The 18,481-nt window shown below is 37.0% G+C and overlaps 1 protein-coding gene across 6 annotated transcripts; it reads right to left on the bottom strand.

Annotated features, from left to right (window-relative positions):
• Positions 1 to 914: 914 nt before the first annotated feature.
• Positions 915 to 17,458, bottom strand: LOC113639687 (myosin phosphatase Rho-interacting protein-like). Of its 6 annotated transcripts, none has more exons than XM_027141729.2 (22): positions 17,397 to 17,458; positions 16,080 to 16,157; positions 15,883 to 15,948; positions 15,307 to 15,458; positions 14,625 to 14,709; positions 13,971 to 14,169; positions 12,956 to 13,295; positions 12,196 to 12,298; positions 10,636 to 10,734; positions 10,012 to 10,065; positions 8,895 to 8,963; positions 8,694 to 8,774; positions 8,495 to 8,604; positions 7,971 to 8,406; positions 7,672 to 7,755; positions 4,715 to 6,490; positions 4,426 to 4,573; positions 4,242 to 4,347; positions 3,259 to 3,418; positions 2,964 to 3,065; positions 2,753 to 2,830; positions 915 to 2,585 (listed from the first exon to the last, which is right to left on the bottom strand). In XM_027141729.2, exons 2-22 carry the CDS (start codon positions 16,092 to 16,094, stop codon positions 2,409 to 2,411), a joined length of 4,440 nt encoding a protein of 1,479 aa, XP_026997530.2. In that variant the 5' UTR covers positions 16,095 to 16,157; positions 17,397 to 17,458; the 3' UTR covers positions 915 to 2,408. The 6 variants fall into 6 exon arrangements, with proteins under 6 accessions (XP_026997530.2, XP_026997525.2, XP_026997528.2 ...); XM_027141724.2 differs by lacking the exon at positions 17,397 to 17,458 and adding an exon at positions 17,174 to 17,388; XM_027141727.2 differs by lacking the exon at positions 17,397 to 17,458 and adding an exon at positions 17,174 to 17,388 and having other exon boundaries at positions 4,727 to 6,490.
• Between the last annotated feature and the right edge of the window lie 1,023 nt (positions 17,459 to 18,481).

Genomic DNA, 18,481 nt, shown 5'->3' with positions numbered 1-18,481 from the left:
TAAAAAGTATTGTCATACGAATTAAATATCAACGCTCATCTATTTTTTCCCCTTTCTTTTTCTTTCTTTCTTTCTTCATTCATTCTTCAAATCAGGACCTTCAGCATGCACTGGGACGGTTTGCAGCAGAGTGTGAAGCGGCGGGGATGAGAATCAGCACCTCCAAGTCCGAGGCCATGGTTCTCAGACGGAAAAGGGTGGCTTGCCCCCTTCAGGTTGGTGGAGAGCTCCTGCCTCAAGTGGAGGAGTTTAAGTATCTTGGGGTCCTGTTCACGAGTGAGGGAAGGATGGAACGGGAGATCGACAGGCGGATTGGTATATCTTCTGCAGTGATGCGGTCGATATACCAATCTATTGTGGTTAAGAAAGAGCTGAGCCGCAAGGCGAAGCTCTCTATTTACCAGTCGATCTACGTTAATACCCTCACCTATGGTCATGAGCTTTGGGTCATGACCGAAAGGACAAGATCCCGGATACAGACGGCCGAAATAAGTTTCCTCCGCAGGGTGGCTGGGCGCTCCCTTAGAGATAGGGTGAGGAGCTCAGTCACTCGGGAGGAGCTCAGAGTAGAGCCGCTGCTCCTCCACATCGAGAGGAGTCAGCTGAGGTGGCTCGGGCATCTGTTTCGGATGCCTCCTGGGGATGTGTTCCGGGCATGTCCAACCGGGAGGAGGCCCCGGGGAAGACCTAGGCCACGCTGGAGGGACTATGTATCTCGGCTGGCCTGGGAACGCCTCGGTATTCCCGCGGAAGAGCTGGAGGAAGTGTCTGGGGAGAGGGAAGTCTGTATGTCCCTGCTTAGACTGCTGCACCCACGACCCGGCCCCGGATAAGCGGTAGAAAATGGATGGATGGATGGCTCATCTATTTTGTATTTCCAATTTATATGAAATAAATAAAGTGATAAATACATGTGAAATTTAAATTGTATTCTTTAGCAAAATTTCAGATAGCTCTATAAACAGAAACAAAATAATTAAATAAATCTATATACAGCTTACTGAGATATTTTTTTTTAATTTACGATTAAACCAATGTTTTCCCGGATGAATGGTTTTTGCCCATGCCCACCACCTCTCACTGTACAAAACCACTCATGTGGCAAAACAAATTGTACAACACTACAAAAACAAAACAAAATGTAGAAATATACAATACATATTTGGATGTACAGCACACCTTAGTAGAGACAATACAACTGGTATAAAAGTTTTCCCATCTCCTGTTAAATTTTCAGGATTTTGTTGTGCAAACATGAAAAAAGATCAATCAACCTTTTCTACTTTTTGAAATTACAACATATATATATATAAAAAAAAAATTGAGGTGAATATAGAAAAAACTTCGAACCTGGTTGCATAAGAATAAATTAGGAATGCGACGTTCAGAATGAACTGATCTCATGTTCAAAATTACTCCTACAGCTGTTATACTAGTCACAAATTAATTACTCTGATTAATCCTGAATAAAGATAGTTTTTTCTTATCTTGTTGGTTTCATTTGACTACTGAAGCCATGGTCCCCAGAGCTTAGAAAGCATGTATGATGTCTTACTTATTGAAAGTTATTGATCAGAAGAAGGGTAGAACATTTCCACAGCATTACCATGGAACACTGTAATGGCCATCATGGGCATCCCTCCATAATTTCTAAAAGGACAAGATAAACATACCAGGGTGGCTGCCAGGAGACCTACAGTACAGCAACATTATAATGCATTATAAACATATAGCAATAACTGAATGATTACTATAGTGCACGTGACATCTCTTACTGAATTAACGTCTGGGCGGCCAACCACCCCAAAATGTTATCATCTAATGAGACAGCTTGGTGTTAGCAGCATCATGGGAATGATGGGAATTTGATCAAAGTGGAGAGAAGCACGAATAGCTACAAATACCATTTAAAGTGCAAAACCTTCAGGTGTTTGATATTAAGCGGGAGTGAAAAAGCTGGAGTGTCTTAATGAGAGGTGAATCCAATCAAAAAGAAATTGCAAGATTTTGACAGCAACAATGAACTAAGTTACGATCTTTAAAGCTTTGTACAATACAAAGATACAAACAGAATCAACAGCATGATTAAGATTCTTGGTAAATGTATTTGTTGGCTTGCCCTTAAAATATTTTACACATGTATTGGACCTGCATCTTTCAAAGACTGTAGAACCCATTATCCAAAGAAACATTCGTTTCTTTTAGAGGATAGAGTGGACGTGTTCATGGAAACATTTTGTATGTACCCATTGATTAGTTTTACACCAATTAAAGGCTGTCGGATCTCATCGTTTGCACTGATATGCTACACAAACAACTTCATTGGTATCCTATTAAAATCTAGTGAATTACAAATATCAGTTATGGAAAAGGTACAGAAACATTTGTCAGCTTTTAAATAGTGCAGGCTAGGAGGAGCCAGCCATTGGCATTGTTGGCATCATTTTCTTTAAAGACTCTTCTAATGCTTCATAAACTAGTCTCAGATTCTCCTTAAGTTGTGAAATTTGTAGTTCTGCCGTCTCCTTGACCAAGCGGAGTTCTGTCTGTATTTCATGTAATCTCTCTGATGCAACCTTTTGATCCTGCAAAAGTAGTAATATGAAATAAATGAGAAACAAATTGAAAATCGACTCTCACCACTGAAGAATAAAGCAGTTACTGAAGATAAATGAATAAAAGCACATTCACAGTAATTCAGTACAATCACCTATCATTTGAATATTCATGATAAAACCCTTATTGTACTTACCATTTTGGAAGCATAGAGTTCGTTTTTTAAAGTGTCAATTTCCAGCTCCTGACAGGACTCTTTTACCTGGAGCTTGATCTGAAAATAGACAGATAAATGTTATAGATACCAGTTAAAAAAAAGAGTGACATCAAGCTCACCGATTAACAAGTTATAGGAGTTAATAAATAAATAAATAAATAAATAAATAAACAAACAACAGTGCACTAACCATCAGTTCATATTGGTCTCTATCATGAACCAACTGAATACAACCATCCTGTGCCACTGTTGACAATCTCATCATCTCCTCAGCAAGGTGATTTTTTAGTTCCTATACAAAGGGCAAAAATGCATATTGAACAATCTGCGAATGTGTTTGCATGTAATTATACACATATATATAAATAATACCCACCCCCCCACCCCCCCCCCACACACACACGTATCAGTGATTTTTATTTGCATAAAATCTTACTAGCTTTCATTTCAAGCAAGCAAAAACATTTTGGATTATTCTGCATTACCTGATTGTAAACACTAAGTGCTAGGGTTTCATACTGATACTGCTGTAGAGAATTTCTCTCTGCTTGCAGAGCTTCAGCCAGGTGCACATTGTCCAGACATGTTTGTGTATACTGTTCAGACAATGCATCCAACTCCCTCTGAACTGCTGACAACTCCTCACTAACAAACACATCCACAGAATTGTTAGGTAGGATCATTTGGCCTAGTACTAAAACGAACATTTACGTGTTTATATTTTGGGGCAAAATGCAATAAAACTGTTTTTGTACAGTGTATGCATGTGTGTGTGTGGGTGGGTGGGGGGGGGTTTGCACTCGTTCGTATGATTCTCCATGTTCCTGTTGCAAAAGCATGATGCTGCCACATGAGTGCTTCACCATTGAGACCATTGAGATTGGAATTTTTCAGGTAATGAGCAGGGTCTGGTTTTCTCTTGAAGTAAAGCTTGGCATTTTAGAAAAATAATTAAATCTCTGTTTCATCAGACTATAAAATTAATGCCTACTGTCTAACTAATATTAAGAAGTCTAAATGTTGAAGTATTACAGAGATTTTTTTTTTATCACCACAGAAGCCTCCTGGACTGCTATCATAGTAAATATTGGGTTTATCATCATCATCTCTCACCTGTTATATAACCGTGAAAGTGTGTTCTGCCTGCCTACCTTTAAGGATCATATTTTGAGAATGATCAAACAAACACAATGATCCTAAGCCCAATTTAGTATCATAGCAAAGTCTAAAACATTTATTTTTTTAATCTGTTAGTTATGTGATGTGTTATTATTATTATTATTTTTTACTAGTTTAGTTTTTGTTACAAAATGTATGTGCTTACAAGATATTGTAATTGCATTATTGTGGTTGTTACAAATACACATATGTGCATAGAGGAAAACAGCATTTTGACCCAGCATAGTGTTATATAGTATTTCTGTCTGCTACCAAATTTATGCATCACATTTGACCTTTGTTCTTTTACCTGTGATTTTTTGATATCATATCAATATTCGCATCACCATTATAGGTCTTCTCCTGTAGCATTTTCTCCAGCTCAGCTCTATGGGCTCTCTTCATGGCTTCAATAACTGAAGACGGTCAAAAGATCAGTTACTCACAAAATCAGATTTAGTAAAGACCATGTCTAAACAAATAATAGTACACACCAGTGAGACAGTCAGACAAGTCTTCAGTTAGAAGTCTGTCTTTCTCCTTCTGTAACAATTCCTGCTCTCGCTGGTGCTTGAGCAAAAGGACTTCTGTGGCTTTCCTATGAGACTTCTTCAACAAGGTAATGTTCTGCTCAAATGCAGCCTTAAAAGAAAGAGTAAAATAACACATTAGTTAAATAAGATGAGATGTGCAAAATATTAATGATTTGGTTAGTAGGGAGGGCTTTCCATTAAAAGAAAAGTGGCATTTTTTTTAAGTAATATATAAAAATGGTAGTGCAACCTTTATGTCCACCTTCAGTCTCTCCTTGTCCTTCGCATGTTGCTGTTGTAGAGACATCAGTCTTTCAGATAGCGTGTGCTCCAGCTCCTTAATATGATTTTTCAAACTGGTAATTGTTTCGTTCCCAGAACCTTCACTGACCACAGCCATGTTGTTCTGTTCCAGCCTCATCTCTTGGTTTTCAGTTTGTATCTCTACAGATTTTTGCGTTATTACAGACCGACTAAGCTTCTCTACCAAATAAGCAGCCAGGATGTCCAGGAGTACACTGATCATCGGATAAAACATATTTGTTTTATTCCAAACATGATTTTTTAGATATGATTTTATCATCTCCGAAAACTGTTCATTATTGGTTACATGATCAATCAGGATCAATCTCTGCTCCATGTGCTCTTTCAGATCTTTCCACATTACATCCTTTTGCTCCTTTTCCATTATTCCATTATTTATACTAACAATTTCAGGGCTAGTTGAAGATGTATTATCTAGTCCTGAATTGCTGCTTAGAGGGTTACTACTGTTACTTTTGTAAAGGCTGAGGTACATTTTAACTTCCTGTAGTTTCATCTCGGTACTCTGTAGTAGACAGGCAGCTTCCTCGTTCTGCGGGTTATAAGAGGTAATGTTTTTTAAGGTGTTCACAAAGCTTTTCCAAATGTTATTTTCCAACTGTAGTCTCCTTAACACTTTGGGGTTTATCTCTCTAACGTCATACTCTAAGACAGAATCAGTCATCTCATTTCCAGCAAGTTGACTGATCACTTCTAGTAACAAACTAAACAAATTGGACCTCTTTTTTAACTCTATTCTGTTCTGATGCAGCTGGTCTTTAATATGTGGCAATCCTTCAGACAGAGGTACGTTAGATTCTAACACATTTTCCAACATCTCGTCACACTCCGTTACCTTCTGACCATACTCAACATCCGATTTCACAAGAAAGGTTTTCTGCGTCTGCAGGTCGTTGCATGTCAGAGTTGACAGCCATTGTTGGCTCACCAGCTCAGAGACTTTGAACTCCAGCACCTGCACACACTGGCGGAGTCTATCAATTATTTCTGGAAATGCTATTTTGTTTTCACTGTCAATGGATAAGAATCCCAGATCTCTTAGCGAAGCCTCTTTCAACTGTAGAGTTTGATGAGAGGCTTTCAGATTGTCCTCCATTTCTGCTAGCTGGGCCTTTGCTTCCTGGAGTTTCCCACAGCTCCTGGCCAAGTCTGATTCCAAACACTCCACAATGGACTCCAGTTCTAGCTGGTGGAAAAGTTCTGACTTAAGCCTGTCTATCTCTCGGTCTGCTTCAGCTAGCTGGTTTAACAGTTCTTGATTCCGCTGGTTAAGGTCCTGGTTTTGTTTGTTTAGTAACTCAACTTCCTGAGAGAACAGCTTCACCATGGCTTGATCTGAATATTTATCTTCACTTATCATTAGCGAAGTACTTTCACTGAATATTCTGGGCCAAGGAGGATAAGTCCCTAAATCTCTGCTTGCCTGGCACAAAGCAAGTGATCGGAGACTCTTAATAGGTTCGTCAGAAGTAATACTGTCATGCAGCAGATTGGGTTCTCCCTCTGTTTTAGGTTCATTTGCGAATTCAGTCCTCGACTGGGATAAAGGTTGAAGGTCCAGCAGGTCACTGATTTGTTCTTGTCTCAGGTCCAGCCCTGTGGTGCCTTGGTACTTGTTTGACAGAGTGAGGTTCTGTTTATTTGAGGTTTTGTTTATCTTCTCACTATCCCATTCTGTTCCCAGGTCACATGTTAGCTCCTGCTTCAATAAAGAATAAAATAATTGGTCGGGTCAGTTCATCTTAATAATGAATTTCATTTAACAACTTCAAAATATATTCTTCAGTTTCAAGGATATTAACTTTAACAATCTACAAATATTAAGAGTTTAAACACCTGACCATCACACCCATATGTTCCCAAATGTTTTGCTACTCAGTTGTTAAGGATGTAGTTGTATGCTGTATTATGCATTACAACTTCCAGTCTCTGGAACTACTTCAAACATGTTCCATCATGACAACATGGTTCTTGCAAAAAGAGAGGAGAGGAGGTGGGGCTGTTATTAGGTGTCACATTTTTTTTTAATAGACTGTGATTGGTTGTCCAATAATTAAAAAAAAATAGGAACGCTTTTAAAATCTGGTATATTATAATCCTTCATTTGTCTCAATTTGAGGCTGAATCGTGTAGGGATTACTTTTGTGACCGATCATATTAGAGATGTGCCAATCTGTATACTGCAAATTTAATAAATATAATGTAAATGTGAACATCTCCGACAACGCAGAAATGTCAGAGCATGAATTCCATATCGGCTGAAATGATATCATTTGGTGCTGTTTCGGAGGTTTTAGCGTTTCTCTAAATGCCATTGCAGCAAAATATATATGACATTTCTGCGCTCTGTTGGCGATTTCATCTCTAATATGACTGGTTACAAAATTAATCCCATTTCTTCTTCCGCTTCACCTTTCGGCAATTTTCTCCTTTGCTAAAGAAACTCTCTCTTAAAATGTCCTCTTTCCAACTCCGAACACTTTTTGACCTTAAGGGTCCATTAATGGTTAAGATGCTTTGTGAATAACTTATCTTTACTAGGATCTTCTCTTTCATTTTAATGGGAAACACTTTACATTAAGAATTTTCATAAGTACTGTCCCTGGTTTACCGAAGTAGAAGCACTTAAGTGGCCGGCACAAAGCATTGATCTCAACCCCACAAAACAAATTTGGGACGAATGCCTTGCCTGGCATCCGTGCCTTAGCTCACTAAAGCTATTGTGTATGAAAGGGCACATCCCCACAGCTATGCTCCATTTAGTCCTTCTCCAAAGAGTGTATTTTATTTTAACTGCAAAAAAAAGTTTCGAAAATACTTTGGCTATATTGTGTTTGTAAATACCAGGAATTTCACAATATTGAACTGTAATACTGTATTTACCACCAAACTCCAGTCTGTGCCATGTCCAGGATTTTCTGAGCGGCCCTCATTTGGTGACTCTGACTGGATAGTCGATTCTTCACCCTGATTTGAGCAAATGCATGTTTTTGTTTCTGTTTTGAAAAAGTACACACTAAGCAGATTACATGTTACATAAAATTACTGCAATATCAAGATATGCAGCAAAAAGGAGAGCTCGAGTTATTAGGCATCACAAATAAATATATTATTAAAAATTATATATTGAACATAATTCAAGGCCTCAGCACAGTCCCCCAATAAAACATATCTCCACTCACCCTCTTCCTGTAATGTTCTAGAAGTTTCTTCTTTTCAAAACAGTCCTCGCTCTGGCATTCTGGGTAAAGTAGCACCTTCCTCCCCTCTCTGATAGCCATCTGCTCCACCTGCAGCCAATATTCTTCAATCTGCCTCATTCTCTCTTGCTGCTGATTCTCCAGTGTGGAGCAGTTCCTCTCATCCAAGTTGCATGCTGAAGACCCCATCACGATGGCATACTTTTGCCTGCGCTCCTCTCTTCCCCTTCGCCTGTTGATACCCTGCTCTGCATAATGTACCTCCCGCTCTTGTCCTCTAGTCCCCGGCTGGGTTAACGTGTCAGTCCAGTTGGAGGTTTTAGGGTGGCTTTGGCACCTGTAGTACTCAGACATGGATTCTTGAGTAACATCTGGCCCAGAGCGAGAGCCCACTCTAGACAGCCAGTTATCTGGAATGCTAAACACAATTAAAGTGGATTGAACTCTTTTTAGTGCTAAAGTCTGCAATTTAGCAGATGTTCTCTTTGACTTGTTTGTGTGTTTACCTGGCAACATCTGGGGCATTCTGATCCTGAATGTTCTTTGTAATAGCCTGGATCCAGTTTTGTCGCATCCCGGCAGTCGTACTGTAGAACTTGTAGACCATTCTATGAGTCTAGGTGGATCAATTATTATTTAAATCATCTACAATAAATAGTTTCATCTAGTAATGTAAAATGGCTATTTAGAAATGATTAAGCACACCCTTATTTCAAAGCCAAAGTTCCTCTGATCATGAAGCTCAGTCACTCTGTGACAAGAAGTCAGGTCAATTTCTCCTACCAACTGAGGAAATATTGAAGAAAAACAATATTATTAAGAAAAAATCTCTAAATATTCTAAAACTACTAAGCATACATGGTGAATTTGTTGTGATGTGACAGAAAGGAAAATCTGTAAACCTGCCTCCTCTGCTCCAGAGTCAAAGTAATAATGTAGGCTATGAGCAGACAGGATGAACCAGTACTTCCTCCACTGAAGAAAACAGACATCAGCAGAGAGGTTTAGGTGATAGTATCATCATATAAACATACTATTATTTATATAATTACATTATTACATATATTTATATTATTTCCCCAAAATAGCACTACAATGATCCCTCGTTTATCGCGGTTAATGGGGACCGGAACCCCTCGCGATAAATCCACGAAGTAGGAGTGCCCCCCTTAGGAATTTCCGTACGTGTGTGGGTACCAGAATGTTTAAAATATGTATATTTATACTTTATATATATATATATATAATATATATTATATATTTATTTTACTTAAATCTATTTAATTATAAAACCTTAATATTATACACAGCGCTTAGGAGTCATTGTAAGGGCTTAATGAAAAGTTAATTTCGAACACAACACTAAGATACGTGAGACACAGCTAACAGCGTGAACGAGAGTGGTGAGATACTGGGAAGAAGCTGGGAGAGGATGCGATCATGCGCAGCCAATCAGCTCACAGGATATATCCACTCGTGCTCTCATTCGTCGATCTCGCCCCGGGAACCAATCACGTGCCTTGTCTGAGTGCCCGTGGGTATATACAAAGCCTCTGAAAGAGTTTCTCTCTTTGTCTGGCATCCTGGGAAACCGTTCTTATTTTTATTTTCCGATGAATAATCTTTAAAAAAATCACTGATGCACTGAGGCCACGAAACTTGAACCGCAATGTGGCGAGGGATTACTGTACTATAATAGTATATGAATAATTGTCAGTTAATGAGTGGAAACAAATATAGCATCACACATTATAGTAATGTCGAGTCCAGATCAGATTTGTTTAAGATTATGAAACCAATGCATGTTTTTGTTTTTCCAGCACAATAGAAAACAACATAATTTACCTGGAATTTCTACAGGTACAAAATTGTCCTTGAAATGTTTTCAGATTTTACAAAAATCCCAACAATATAATGGCATTCACTGCATAACCCTACTTCCTCATATAAAATAAATCCAGTGAAACTAGGACTGGGAGAGTACTTTGGAATCACACAAAAGGCCAAAATACCAAGTGCTCACCTGATCGTGGTTATCCATGAAGAGCCACCCTTTTTTGAAGTTCAAAAGGTCTGGCTATAAAACAATTAATTTAATTACATTATATAATAATTTAGTTACATTATACATGATCATTTATCTGGTTGAAAATCACTATACTTCAGGTTCAAAATGAATCATTTACAGAGGTTGGTCAATGAAGCTGAAACGCTGACTAATCTTCACAGATTTCACAGTGCAGAAGTGGGAACATACTGTAGGGAACAAGCTTGAATAGAGGTGCAGTTGCACAGCTGTACATAAAATATTGCAATCCACACAATATAATGGGAGACATATCAGAGTTCGAAAGAAGATGAGTTGTTGATGTGCATCTCAATGGAGCATCTTTGACAAGGACAGCAACTGTTAGGGGTGTGTCCAGAGCCACAGTATCTAGGGTAATGTCCGCATACCACCACAAAGTATGAACCACATACTAGTAAAACATGAAATTAGATCAGTGACAGTTTGGGCTGAAATATGACACTGTTCCCTACTGGCTACAAAAGTAGACCCTACACCATACTAATAAATTATTGTGGTCTAAAACCAAGCGTTTCAGTTTCATTGTCCCCATATGTCTATATCAATACACTCACTCACCGTCATGGTAGACTCTGAAGATTTGACTTCTACCGTCTGCAGTCTTCTCAGAGAAAGACTGTTGCATTGTGGTGCTTCCAGCAGTCCTACGGACTTCTCCTGCACATTAACACAACAAATATATTCAGATACATTCAAAAAACAGTTATGTCAATCGTGAATTGAATGCGTCATGATACAATAACAAAACAGTATGGATTGTTTTTCCTAGTTCAGTTAGCCTTGAACCTTTTTTTTTTCCTCAAGTGGTCCAGCCCTTAAATTATTTCCTTTCAGTTACAGTTTCCTTATCTATATAACACAAATTGCCTACCCAGCTTTAAGTATACTTAAGAATATGCAACAAATTCATTGTCTGTTTTAACACAACTAATAAAAACTGATGCAAAGTAAGGAGCAACTACAACACTATATTGAAACTATCCAGAAACACTGTAATAAAAAAAAGAATGGGATTGTATTTTTTAATAACAAGTTAAAAGGCATAAGATACAATGTCAAAACTGTACTAAAGTTTTTAATGCTAGTAATTTCATTAATGTTAGTGTTTGTTTCAGACCTCTGATATTTATATGATATGCTGATATTTTCCGTTTTCCTTTTTTCACACATATAAATAAATATGATATCGCTGGTGTTACGTGAAGATGCCACTCTGAGTAGGACCTTGCTGGGAAAACCAACATTAATAAAACAGGAGGCATATGAGCAATGGTGAAGACAAAATATTCCAGAAGATATTCTAAAGCATGGTGAAATGCCAGGAATTCCCATGTATAACGGTGCAAAGTGACTTATCTTCTGCTCAAAGACAACAAAAGGTGTTTGAGTATCGACACTGCCTAAGGCAAGATGACTCATCTGAGTCTTACAAAATACATGCCAGGGTAATTCAGGGTCTGTTGGTGCGACTGACGCTAGCAATTGACAACAGTAAATACATGACAGTGGCTTCCTACTATTAAATCACAGTATGCTTCCTCCATATAAACACCTGGTCTTGTTAGTCATTGCCCCAGGATAAACGGCTCAAAACAGCTGTGCTTCGGTTTCAGCACTGCAAAGCAAGATGACTCAAGTTCAGCTAGACTGAAAAAGTGATGATTTGATATTGACATGTGAATACAGGGTGTGTACAGCGGGGACTCCCATGTTTAACTGGTTTTTGGGCAACAGTTTACAGATTTTTCTAACACAAATAACAACATAAAAAAAAAATAATTTTCACTAAACCGTGATTCATACGTTCTTCAGGTAAGCTGACTTTAGTCATGAAATGTTAAACTTTTCTCTTTTACAAGAATAGTTTGTAACCAATTTGTGTTAAGGTGCCACACGACAATACAAAATACAAGGTTGTGAAAATTGAGCTCATAACTAATATGCTGTTCCCCTGTGTTTAATTTACGCTTCCTGATTAACAGTAATCATATGGTGGGGCGTAGTATTAATAATAGGGTTGGACTCGAAATTTTGTAGTTTTTGTAGTATTAAAATATTAAAAACATATCAGTCACTGGTCCAAACAATAGAGACTTGAATTTAAACACAACACATTACCGTGTTCTGGATGTGGCCAGTGTGACTTCTGCTGCTGCTGCGCTGTGTACACGTTTTACACCAATTCTCATTTTCATTATGCCAGAAATCATCATCAGTCATGCTGTGAGAAACAGAAAAAAGGAGATAGATAGCAAGAAAGAGACAAGGAAAACATAAACACAAAAGCTTTACATCTAGGTCACTCTGATTACAAGCTTCATGAAAACTCCTCATTAATCATGTGACCAAACTGCTTTATCAGGTCCCTAAAAAAAAATGTTCCGTTTACAGAAGTACTGTAGACCTATTCATGAAGTAAGGTTTATATGTTTGTGACTATGTGACTATGTGACTTCAAAGACTCAAAACATATTTCATAGAATATCTTTTGAAGAAATGAAACACAATATGCTCTGGTTGGTGAAGCATGTCACAGTAAAATATGGGTTTGACACATTAGATTAAAATATGTAAATATGTAAACTCTGAACCTAGTAGCTCCTGAGCTACAAATAGGCACATAAATAATTATTTGACATATGAAATTTTTTAATATAGTTATTGACAATGTTTATAACATGACTTATGATTCATGGGCTCAGACTATTAATTTAATGTGCAGCATCTAATTTTAAATTAGCAAAATTTTACACCAGACCATAGCGGCAACCTGTCACTTAACAGAGAAAACCCCTTCTTTTCTAATTTCCAATTACTTGTAAATAGCTTAGATAGCTCTGCATAAAGTTGCAGGCATCGCTGCATTATGGAACCTTACCTGCTCTCGATCAAACAAGAATCCCTGCCCTTCTTATCTTGTTGTGACCCCATCTGGAGTTTTTCAATATTTTCATCATCTCGTGTCATATGCTTTGCTAATGATGAAGCCTTAGGATGTTCTTTAGCACAGCTCTCTGTATCATCCTCTTGCCAACAGAGAGCATGTAAAGCACTTCTGTTGAGAGGCAAATCAGATGGAGACAGGTCACCAGTCACAGCTTTCCTTGGCTCAGGGCTGTGGAGAGAGGTCGAATGATGCTCAAAGGGCAACTGAAGGACTGATCCACCCTCAGCTTGGTGTGTGACTACATTGTCGATCTCCTTTTTAATGTCCTTTTCTACAAAGAAAGAAGACTTGGACTCGTATCATGTAAAAAGGAAATGTACATATTGACCATGCAACACATGACAGTTAGTATGTAATGATCCCTTTATACAAGTACAATATACACTTTATCAGGTTTATGTATTAGATAAAAACGGTGTTGTATATCATGGAAGGGAAGAGCCAATCCTTTACCCACAATCAAAACAGCATCTGTAAAGAGCAGTCCATTACAGGTGTTTCCTATATGCCACAACTCCATAAAGATCCTCAGATGCAGACCTGGCACTGCAGTTTTCTTATGAGTAGCCCTGGAGGAAAATCTACACAAGAAGGCGTTCTTCTTGTCCAGATCACATCCTGTCTGGCTTTTTAGGAGACTGACTTGACGATGAGTGGGAAGTGCTATCTGGTAGTGTTTTGTTAAATAATGTTCAAACCATGATGGTTACTTAAAAAAGACTACTTGATTTACAATAATGAGGACTGAAAGGAAACTATATTCTATATATATATATATCCTATAAACTGCATTACTTTGTAAGCACCATTGAATTTATGTAAAAAGCGAAGAATGAAATAAAAGGTAGCAAGTAACAAGAGAAATAAAAAAAACACGAGAAATAATCAATAAATAAATAAATTTAAATAAAATAAAGAGAGAGAGAGAGAGAGAGAGACTACTTACCAAATCTTTCTTTAGTGCACTTGCTTGAGATGGGGGAATCAGCATCAGCAGGGGTGACATTCACATCACAGGCTATGTTCACTTCCTCAGTTTCCTTACTTGGATCTTTTTCCTCCCCTGAATTACACAGTTCATCTTCTACTGCTTCTGTCTTTGCAGCTCCAACTTTACACGCCGATTTCCTTGTAGATGCTATCTCCTAAGAAGCAGATACATTGCAAATAGATCAGAAGTCACACTGACATCTAACTGAAACAAATAAAATGAAAATAATACTTTATTGAAACCAATAATTGCTGAAACAGTTGCTCAACCAATAATTGCTGAAACAGTGTTGCTCAACTTGAGGTAGCTAATCTATAACGATCAGAGCCATACATACTGATGAAGTTATTATTGTTTTAGATGTCTACCACAGTATATTGCTGTTTACATTTAATGACTAGTACAAGCTCAAATTGCACATGAGTGAACTGTAGCAATTACAGCACTTTGCTTTTGTGGTCTCCCACTTATCAAGAGACATTAAACAAGTGATCGCTCAGATTCCCCATGGCCAGGTGTGTATAATTTCCTCATGATTTTACACACAGGTAAGTATATAGGAGTTTTATGTGTAGCATTATACACGGACATACAGAACAACTGGTTCACCTGTGAGGGAACAGGCATCCTGCTTCCTTTTTTCCTTCGTCTTTGTTCATTGGTCTGTCGGAAAACTAGAAGCTGCTCACACCAACTGTAAAAAGAATCAAACCCATGGTATGACTTCATAAAAATTACAACTGTAACGATGATACTGATCTACAGGTTTCACACATACAACCATTATTTAACCCTTCATAATGCCAGTCTAACAAAGGTAACTTCTTAAATCTCTCAGTATCAGATAGCTATAATGTGCTATTTAACAATTAATCAATTCATCCACATTAACCCAAAGTGTGCTACATTCATCCTTCATTTGCTTCTGAGGCCACAATTACTACAGTGTAGGTGACAAAAATGTCAATGTGCAGTAAAAAAAAAAAAAGTTGTTTCTTTTCATTGACACTTTTGTTGCCCACAACACACATGCACTATGAGACAAAATGTCATTAAAACATGTATATAATCAAAAGAATTCAATAATTAAAGGATAACTGGAATAAATATACAAAATAAAAAAAATTACAAAAATTGTTATTAGTCAAATTAGCATTTGTCATTAGCCATTTGCTTTGTGTGACTTTTTGTTATCAGATTATCACTTCCATTTAAATATTTAATTTTTTTTTCTGAATGAAACGAGTACAAAAGCTCTTTCTGTATTGTTTGTCTGAGACCCATCACTAACCCATTGACGATCTCTTTGCTGTCTCCACGGATGTAAATATCTTGGTATGGAGTACTGATGCACAGTGTGTTTTTCTGTCCTGTTCTGCCCTCTGCGTCAATCACATCACTGCAATGATGCAAGTTCACGGTTCCTTGGGGAATTGTACTTGGCTGAAACAAGTATATTGTACATTTACAGGCCTTCACTTAGCAAACAAAGCAACTTCAATATGATCCTGAATACAATGCATGCTTTTGAGCTGACAGGGACACAACTGCTTACAGACATTTCTCTAATTTGAACAGAACTAAAGTATATTTTGAACAGAACTAAAGTATATGAAATATTTATTGATGGCAAAACAGGCCACTCCAATAAGTAAGTGTCCAGCTGAACCCAAGTCAGGTAGCCAATACATCTATGCTTGAAATATGGGTATAATATGTGGCAGAGACCACACACATGAGTGTGGGATTGAGCACTAAGCATAGAAGTTGCACATCTGGCTACAACATGCACAAGATTCTTAGAATAACACAGTCAGATGTATTCTAGCTCATCTGGTTGGTTGGTTTGTTTGCACGAGTCCCTCACCAAGTCATCCAGAGCAAACTCTAGACAGCCGTGCTCGTACAGGATGAAAAAACGACGCTGCCACTTCTGAAAGCAAACAAATATAATAAACACAATTTGTTAGCAGACTGCTGAGATACTAAACCAAATAAAACAAATAAACTCAGTTCTATGCTGTTTTATCTACATTCAGCGACTGAATAATTATGCTTTGGTACCCTGGATCGCTGCATTGGATTGTTGAAGTCCAACCCTTCTGGGGCAAGGCAGAGCCAGCTGGCATAGATAGGTTTCACCTGTTAGCAATGTATAGAGAACTCTTAAGATGAATACAAGGTAAATATATGCATACGAGTGTAACAAAAGGTAGTAAACTGTATATTTCCTTTACACTGGGGTTGTACCAGAGTCACCTCAGACTTGCTCATTGGGAATAAATACAAAACACATTAAAATATATCTAATATTAATCTTGAATTTTGTATTCTATTAATCTCTATATTATTCTTTATAATAACCTTTTTTTCTATGTTTATGTTCTGTAAAGCTGCTTTGAGACATTGCCAATTGTTAAAAGCGCTATAAAAAAAACTTTAACTGAAATACTCATCTCTTTTGTAAAATTTTACATTTAAAATGTGGATATAGTGTGGTTGATGGTGAAAAAAAAGATTTAAGATTGTAATTGGGCCTAATTTACCTTAGTCTAAAGCTTTACAGATTATTTACAGTTAAAACACACAACTTTTTTCCAAAAGCAAAATAATTAGGAGTCATAAGTACAATTTAGAACCCTAAAGTGTCTCTAAACTTCACAGCCTCCATTTTAAGAATCTTTAACTGATATTTATTAAATTATAAATAAACTGACTTCTATCCTATAATATGATGCATTGTGTTGAGTTTAGTTTTGCCTTTATGTTTCATTTCCATAGGTTTTCTCCAGACTACAGAAGATGAATGGGAGCATTAAAAAAATGCAGAATATTCATTAGAAATACAGTATCTATGATGTTATTTCTCTAAAATTAGGAGCGTACAGAAAACTCTGGTATACAAGTGTATTTTCGCACGAGGACAAAAAAAAGACGATAAAAATTGAGCACCTGTGTAAAATAAAAAACAAACATTTTCGACGTTGTAAATATTTTTCAAGTAAAACTCTGTTTGTTTTTCGAAATATTTAGGTGAAATGACATTTGAATCATAATCACATTACACAAATCTACAGTAAAAGCTCGAGTTCTGATACATAGTGGTTTGAAAGTGAGGTAAATTAATTAGCATGCTGCTAAAACGGTCATTATTTTACCTGCTCCATTTCCTCGCGCGTCAGCACGTGCCCCACGCGGGACTTGAAACAGTTCTGGCATCTGCTTTGGTCAAACACGTTAGCCTGGAACTTATTACACGAAACCTCCATTTTTAACAGCGACATATTTCTTCTCGCTTAGTCTATTTAGTTAACAAGATGTTTGTCTCCCTGCCCATGTTACATCCATTTAAATCGGGAGGAGAAAAAGTAGTTTCCTCACCTTGACAGTGGGAGGCGACACTGAAGAGTCAACAACAGCTCACCAACAAGGGGCATGAAAACACATGACCTAGTTTATATATATATATATATATATATATATATATATATATATATATATATATATATATATATATATATATATATATATATATATATTACTTCATTTATATTTTTTACCTTATTTTTTTTTACTGTGTAGAAAAAACAGCATAATGTTTGGCAAAAGAAAATTCAAGTAAATAAAATATATGGCAATTAAAAATGTATATAACAATAAAAGCGCTTATAAGCTACTAAACATTTTTTATCACAGAATTGTATTCTGATTTACTTTTAAAAAATCTAAATCATAATATATTTATAAAAAAATTATGATAAATGTTAAGATTTTTTTAAATATATGTTTAAAAATATATATTATTATATTAATATTTCATTTACACACTTCATTAAATTTTTTATTCATTCACATTCAACAGCCTGAAACTGGGCATGAGGTGGGAATAGACCTGAACCCTGGATGGGACACCAGTCACCTGGCACTGTGCAATCACACTAAGGAGTAATTTAGAATGAGAAATTACCATGTTTTTTTTTTTTTTTTAAAAAAAGGAAGAAAACAAGAGAACAAGGACAAGAGCCGTGGACAGAACATGAGAACATGCAAAACTCCACAGATATAAAACCTAACTTCAGGATCAAACAAGGAACCCTTTAGCTTTAATAAGGCAACATTACTTACTTTGTCATTGTACCACCAATGATTTGATGCATAAAATACTGCAGCCGTGTTGTTCTGGTTCAACTCAATTGTATAGATATATAGGACTTAAACCAACATCTGTATTGTGGTGATTCACTAAGGGCTAGTGACCTAGACTTAGACGTTCTCCATGTGGAGGATCAATCTGCCATTATGTTCTCCCAGAGCAAAATTGATAATCCTAACCCTATCCTAGACAGGGTGAAAAAAGTGAAACATAAAGTCAAAATGACAGTGAAACAGATGGTCAATACCAGAGCAGCAGTTCTCAAGGTGGAAGTCTAATATTTAAATCGTTGCATAATGTTCATAAAATAAGG

The sequence above is a fragment of the Tachysurus fulvidraco genome, chromosome 15 (assembly GCF_022655615.1).
Source record: "Tachysurus fulvidraco isolate hzauxx_2018 chromosome 15, HZAU_PFXX_2.0, whole genome shotgun sequence".
Classification (NCBI taxonomy): domain Eukaryota; kingdom Metazoa; phylum Chordata; class Actinopteri; order Siluriformes; family Bagridae; genus Tachysurus; species Tachysurus fulvidraco.
The sequence above is the reverse complement of the archived record's forward strand: the minus strand, read 5'-3'. Positions and strand labels throughout refer to the sequence as shown.

Coding starts and splice junctions, on each gene's coding strand:
- LOC113639687 (XM_027141724.2), bottom strand. CDS start 17,299: ATGTCGCTGTTAAAAATGGAGGTTTCGTGTAATAAGTTCCAGGCTAAC. Junction 15,459..15,882: donor AGTTTGCTCTGGATGACTTG/GTGAGGGACTCG, acceptor TACTTGTTTCAG/CCAAGTACAATTCCCCAAGG. Junction 12,299..12,955: donor TCTTGTTTGATCGAGAGCAG/GTAAGGTTCCAT, acceptor TGTTTCTCACAG/CATGACTGATGATGATTTCT.